The sequence below is a fragment of the Protomyctophum parallelum genome, assembly GCF_964188405.1.
Source record: "Protomyctophum parallelum genome assembly, chromosome: 5".
Classification (NCBI taxonomy): Eukaryota; Metazoa; Chordata; class Actinopteri; order Myctophiformes; family Myctophidae; genus Protomyctophum; species Protomyctophum parallelum.
Genome location: NC_139702.1, coordinates 4,649,171 through 4,656,109, shown reverse-complemented (window position 1 = coordinate 4,656,109; position 6,939 = coordinate 4,649,171). Strand labels below are relative to the sequence as shown.

General features: G+C 47.5%; 1 protein-coding gene across 1 annotated transcript in view; it reads right to left on the bottom strand.

Moving 5' to 3' along the window:
* Positions 1-4,112, bottom strand: part of LOC310859210 (plasminogen-like) — a gene marked incomplete at both ends in the record, with an annotated part of 23,547 nt that extends 19,435 nt beyond the window's left edge. Inside the window, 3 exons of the mRNA XM_083765611.1 lie at positions 439-581; positions 681-840; positions 3,923-4,112. Coding sequence (XP_083621737.1) covers positions 439-581; positions 681-840; positions 3,923-4,112 — 493 coding nt within the window. The remainder of the gene's footprint in view (positions 1-438; positions 582-680; positions 841-3,922) is intronic.
* Positions 4,113-6,939: the final 2,827 nt, after the last annotated feature.

Sequence of the window (6,939 nt, the reverse complement as noted above, 5' to 3'; positions counted from 1 at the left end):
CTCACTCCAACAAGCACACAATAGTTCTATAAAGTCTATTCTTTGGCATCTAACTACTTCCACATACTTCGTGCTAGAAATCTAGTTCAAACTTCAACATGTTCAGCTTTAGGCATTTGTGCTTAATTGCATTTCTCTTTTGTAAAAGTGTTTTGCATGAGGACGGTGCTATCGGTGGTTGCCACTACACAAATAGCGTTGCTATAACAACGCATTCAAACCCCGACTGGACTTGTACATCATATACTGTAGGCCTACATTGTGGGTTTTCAGCGAGCCTACATCATATAGGCCTACATTGTGGGTTTTCAGCGAGCCCACACAGTTTCTGCAGTTACTGCTTTTCTAGTTCAGATTTACTGTTAAACTCCCCTTTCACAGTAATTGTACACAGCTAAACATCATTGTCATGAAGTTAATGTAAGCGGCCAAAGCTACCTGGTTGGGGAGCATCTGGTTGAGGAGGATCACCACATCTGGGGACCTGGCAGTACTCCCAGCGTGTCTCTGAGTCAGTGGTGTAGCACCATGGCATCCTCTCATTGTCTGGATTACGGCAGTAGTTGTTGTTGTCCAGGCCTCTGACAAAAATATGTAGGTAGGTACAGTAGGTAGGTAGTACTGTACATGTATGGATAGATGGATGGATACTGTAGGTATATTTGGCTGGGTGTTCTTACATGTGCGGGTAGTTTTCGTGAGTGCGCCCGTGGCTGTGAGGTGTCTGGTCCGACCAGCGCTGACAAGTTTTGCCAGAGATTGTCCTGGAAACCGTCCCCCGATAGTTTACTCCCTCGCAGGTGAAGCAGGTCATTTCTGGAACGATGGTAGGCTCTGATGCTGAGGATAGGAAGAGGTAGATGGATGGAGACTTTTTACATATGCATGGCACAGTATTCTACAGTATTCTATAACAAAACGTTTTCACACCAATTGGCTGATTTAGTTTTATTTTAGTCATAATTCACTCATCTCAAATGTTTTAGGTTTAGTCTAGTTTTAGTCGAGTAAATAACAAGGTTTTAGTCAATCTACAGTTGATTTTGTCATCAAAGATGATGTATTATATTTATATCATGGTAATGCTTAATTTTACACTTGCATGCTGAAAATATAGCCGATCTACAAGCTCACAGTGTGCCGCAGTGTGACGCGTTGTGAGCTTGAATGACTTGTCTTTTAGTTCTACTGGATATTTTCTCCACTAGTCCCTCTCTAACATTTTAGTGTAGCTTTTATTTGTTGAGAAAACTGTCAATAGTTAGTCTTAGTCATCATACGTAGCTTTTTAGTTAGTTTCTGTCAGTGAAAAAAGGTGCAGTGGTCGCCGAACATGTTTTGGCACAGACACTGCAGCACAGGTCAATATATGTGTCCGCATAGAAGCTGGACAAAGCCGGATGCGACGAGGCGGACATGAACTCTCAGACTCTGCGTTGGTGGGCAGGCACCCCACCGCTTCACCACCGTAAGAATGTTTTTCACTACTGTGATGCCCCACACATATGAATAGAATATGCCTGCCAGCCTGCCTAACTGTCATCCTGTAGGTGAGCCTGGGTAGGGCATCATTGGCCTGATGGCTGATGGGAGAGCACCTGGGCCCGGTGTCTCCCAGAGGCTATAAATGCCACACTCACCCCAGTTGAGTAGAGAGATCCAGAGGAGGCAGACCTGCTGCCTCAACTCCCTGTGCTAGCCTCCATGTCGCTGCTCCTTTATGTTTGATTATTCTTTCCATCCACACATGCACCACACCATGTATCACACATCCATACACCACACCTACACCACTGATTCACTGACTCCACACCTCATACCTGTTGCTTCATTATGTTATAGTTCAGTTAATTGAGTTATTGTCTAGCCTTTTATATATAATAAATACAGTTTATTATACTGTTGCGCTGTCTCCTGCCTTCCAATCTTTGTCATAGCATGAGCCAGCTATGACAAATGGGGGCTCGGTCCTGAAGTGTGAGTATTAAACTTTCAAACTTTGATTTGTAGTTTGAGTTCGGTTTTGTTATCTAGTAGCGGCTACTAGAACCTAGTGGTTGTGACGCGCACCGTTTTGACAGCCGGTCGGAAGTAAATTGGGGGTATCCCCGTGACGTACGGTAGATCGGGGCCAATCAGAGCCGGAGGTTGGGAAGCCTGGCTCGGGATTCCCTTTTTGTCTTTTGTGACACGGATTTCAAATTGTTTGGGGTGCGGTTTTTCGCTTGACTTTCCGTGGCCGTTGCTATTCTTTTGTTTTCCGTTCGTTGTTTTGCGTTGAGCATGGAGTTATTTGGATAAATCATACACGTTTGGTGACACATCACGTAAGTTATAGAGAGTACTCAAACAAATATAGGAGCTAGACTGCATTGTCCCATGTGAGGCTTAGCCACGGAGGTTTTTTAACTTTCGTGGGTTTGTTATTTTTCTTATAGTGTTGGGGGAACGCAGTAGTAGCAATTGTCTCGGGAGCACAGTACGTGGCTGACGGCGCAACTATTAAATGGTTGCGTTGTCCCCATCGTATAAATTAGTGCATAAGTACCCCTGCCGAACCCCATGAAGAGCTAGGGTGAGGTAGATAAGGGTTTGATAGGCAGATAGGGGACGCTCTTTTTGTTTGGGTCGCTCTGTATAAAGTTACGTCGCTGTGTTTAATATTTATTCTCGGTTTAGCTATATCCAAACGTTGTGATGGCGGAAATTGATAAATTTGTGGCGTCGCCGTCAGTGGAATTTTTAAATGACTGTACAAAGGAACAGTTGTTTGATATTGCTGACCACTACCACATCGATATTGGGGACAGGAGACGCAAAGTGGGTACACTAAGGTTGATCTTGATGGGAGACTTAGAAGAAGCAAAGGTTTTGCCTGAGGAAGCAGGGGGAGGTGGCGCGGCTGCCTTTGCGCCTATTAAAAGCTTAAAGGCTAATTCAAACTTTTCATTCGAACAGCAAAAAGAACTGATGCTTATCCAGTTGCAGATGGATAGGGCGGAGACTGAGAGAGAGAAAATGAGAACGGACTTGCAGAGGGAGAAGTTGGAGCTGGTAAAAGAGGGGATAATGGATCAGACGTGTTTGGAGAGTGGAGGGAGAGCCTCGACTGCAGTTAACAGGCAGTTTGATTTAGTTGGTAATTTAAGGTTGATGCCAAAATTTAATGAGAGGGAGCCTGAGACATTTTTTTCATTGTTTGAGAGGTTGGCGGACTCGAGAGGGTGGCCTGATGCGGATCGGACTGTGATGCTGCAGTGTGTTCTGACTGGGAGGGCACAAGAGGCTTATGCTGCGTTGTCGGTGACTGACTGTCTAAGTTATGCCACCGTTAAGACTGCTGTGCTGAAAGTATATGAGATGGTGCCTGAGAGCTACCGGCAGCGTTTTAGAAATGGTAGAAAAGACGAGAGGCAATCGTACTTAGAGTTTTCACGGCAGATGGTGCTCAACTTTAATCGGTGGCGTGTTGCTGCAGGTGGAACAACATGCGAGACAGTGTGCGAATTGGTGCTGTTAGAACAGTTTATTAGAGCAATCCCACAGCGGGTAGCAACCTTTGTCACTGAACAGCAGGTTAAGACGGTGGGAGAGGCGGCCGCTTTGGCGGATCAATATGTCTTGACGCATCGGGAATGGGTACCGCGAGGCGCGCAAAATACGCACCGGGAGAACACTGCACCCAGCCATAATAGCGCATCCAGCAATAATAACAATAGCGCACCTTCCACCAGTGGGTTTAAAGCGGAGGATGGGAAAAGTCGGGCTGCCCGTGACGGCGAAAGAACATGTCATTTCTGTGGGAAAAGAGGGCATATCAAAGCTGACTGTTATGCCTTTAAAGGAAGGAATAACACACATGTGAAATCGGCAGCGTTTGTAGCGCCTGTTGTGGCAGATGTTAGGTCGATAGGTCCTTTACATGAGAGCGAGAGTAGTCTCGGCGGTGTAGACGTGGCATATCGACCGTTCGTGGAGAGGGGCTTTGTGTCTCTTGTCGGGTCCAAAGAAAAGGTGCCCGTGAACATCTTGCGAGACACAGCAGCGCTGGGCACATACGTGCTTGAGTCTGTCCTGCCGTTTTCACCGAAGTCTGCGACCGGGGATGCCATGTTGAGCCGTGGTATGGGCATGTCCATAATCTCTTCTCCTACACACAAACTTGAGCTAGACTGTGGCCTTGTCCATGGTGAGGTGGAGGTGGCGTTGCGTAAAGCGTTTCCAATGGCTGGGGTCGATGTCCTCCTGGGAAATATGCACGCTGGGGGTCTAGTATGGGCTAATGTGCCGCCAACACCACTGGTGAGTCCAATTCCAGTCGTGGGCAGTGACCCAGATGAGTCTGAGCGGGATTTTCCGCAGGTTTTTGCGGCAGCGGCCGTGACGCGTGCCGGGGCTCGTGAAATTGAGCGTAACGAAGTTGTAAATTCTGATGCAAGTTTTTCTTTGTCTGATGTGCCTATTTCTGTGTCTCAGACAGAACTCGTTGCAGAGCAGCAGTCCGATCCGTCCATCAGCGCCTTGTTTGAGGGAGTTCTGACAGGTAGTGAAGTAAAGGATAGTGCTAATGGGTACTTTCTGGATAACGGGTTGCTCGTGAGGAAGTGGATGCCTTGTGGGGAGCTGGGGGCAGGGGAACCAGTGTTCCAGGTGGTAGTGCCAGCCAAGTACAGGGATTTGGTTTTGAAACTCTCACATGACCAGGCAGGGCATTTGGGGGTGAAGAAGACGTACTACCACATTTTGCAGTATTTTTTCTGGCCAAAATTAAGAAAGGATGTTGCTGCATATATTAAAACATGTCACACATGTCAGATGACTGGTAAGCCGAATCAAGTAATCAAACCTGCCCCATTGCACCCTATACCTGCTATAGGTCAACCATTTGAACATATCATAATTGATTGTGTTGGTCCTCTTCCCCCGTCAAGGTCTGGTGCCAAGTACCTGCTAACTGTGATGTGCCAGGCAACCAGGTATCCAGCTGCCTATCCGCTACGTTCCATAACAACTAGGGCTGTGGTGAAAGCCCTGTCACAGTTTATCTCCATCTTTGGCATTCCACGGGTTCTCCAGAGTGACCAGGGTTCGAACTTCACTTCTCACATGTTTGCCCAGGTTCTGAAACAACTCCAGGTGAAACATTCTAAATCCTCAGCGTACCATGCTCAAAGCCAGGGGGCGCTAGAGAGGTTTCACCAGACTCTGAAGTCAATGTTGCGGGCATACTGTACAGAGTTGGGCAAAGATTGGGGGGAAGGCTTGCCCTGGTTAATGCTAGCTGCTCGTGAAGTAGTGCAAGAGAGTACCGGGTTTAGTCCGAATCAGTTGGTGTTTGGCCATTTGGTCCGTGGGCCGCTTGCACTACTGCATGACAATTTCAAAGCTCCTGACCCTCCCAAAAATCTGATTGACTTTGTCAATGGGTTTAGGCAGCAATTGTATGTGGCAGGTTCAATGGCTAAAGAGAACCTGGCAAAAGCTCAAGTGAGAATGAAGCGCTCCTATGATCGGCGGGCTGAACGTCGGGAATTCAGTCCGGGTGATCAGGTGCTGGCTCTTTTGCCGATTGTGAATTCGCCGTTTCAAGCAAAGTTTACAGGTCCACACACTGTGCTCGAGAAAATTTCTGATGAAAATTACGTCATTTCAACTCCTAACCGTCGGAACCGCTCTCAGTTATGTCATGTGAATCTGTTAAAACCGTACTATGGCCGAGAGTCTGAGGTGATTCTACCTGTGTGTTTGGCAGCTGGTGTGGGTCCTGCCTCTCAGTCTGTGACTGTGGCTGAGAGCGAGGACACAAGCACCTTTGATGAGACATTGGTTTATGGGCGGTTGAAAAACACAGAGACTCTTGGCAAGTTGGACAATCTGTTGGGTCATCTCCCCAAGTCACAACGCTCAGAGCTGACTGGGGTAATTGGGAGTTTCCCAAACTTGTTTAGTGACACACCGTCACAAACGCATCTCATTGAGCATGATATTGAATTGACTGATTCAAAACCCATTCGACAGCGTTTTTATCGGGTCTCTGCAGACAAACATCGGGTGTTGGATACAGAGTGCCGATATATGCTGGAGAATGGTATTGCAGAGCCGGCCATATCTAGCTGGGCTTCGCCGTGCATCTTGGTTCCAAAGTCCGATGGGTCAGTTCGGTTCTGTACGGATTTCCGGAAAGTTAACAACGTGACCAAACCGGATGCATTCCCTTTGCCTAGAATGGATGACTGTATTGATCAGGTTGGGTCGGCAAAATTTGTCAGCAAGTTTGATTTGTTAAAGGGATATTGGCAAGTCCCATTGTCAAAGAGAGCGCGTGAGATTTCATCATTTATTACTCCGTCGGGGCTTTATTCCTATAAAGTTATGCCATTTGGGTTACGAAATGCGCCGGCGACGTTTCAACGCCTCATGAATAGGGTGGTTGGGGACCTTGAGGGCTGTGCCGTGTATTTGGATGATTGTGTAATTTTCAGCGATACTTGGGAATCTCACATTGCTCGGATTCGCGCCCTCTTTCAGCGGTTGGCTGACGCGCGGTTAACGGTGAATCTGGCTAAATGTGAATTTGCTCGGGCGACAGTCACGTACCTTGGCCGGGTAGTCGGTCAGGGGGAGGTCCGTCCGGTACAGGCAAAAGTAATTTCTGTGGAGAATTACCCTCCTCCTGCCACTAAGAAGGACCTCATGCGCTTCTTGGGGTTAATTGGGTATTATAGGAGTTTTTGCAAAAACTTTTCATCTGTTGTAGCTCCTCTAACTGATCTTCTGAAGGATAAGGTGAAGTTCGTCTGGTCCACCCGGTGTCAGCAGGCGTTCCGGAATGCCAAAATCCTGTTGTGCTCTGCTCCGGTATTGGCAGCTCCTCGCATGGAGCAACAGTTCAAGTTGCAGGTCGATGCGAGCCATGTTGGAGCAGGTGCAGTATTGGCG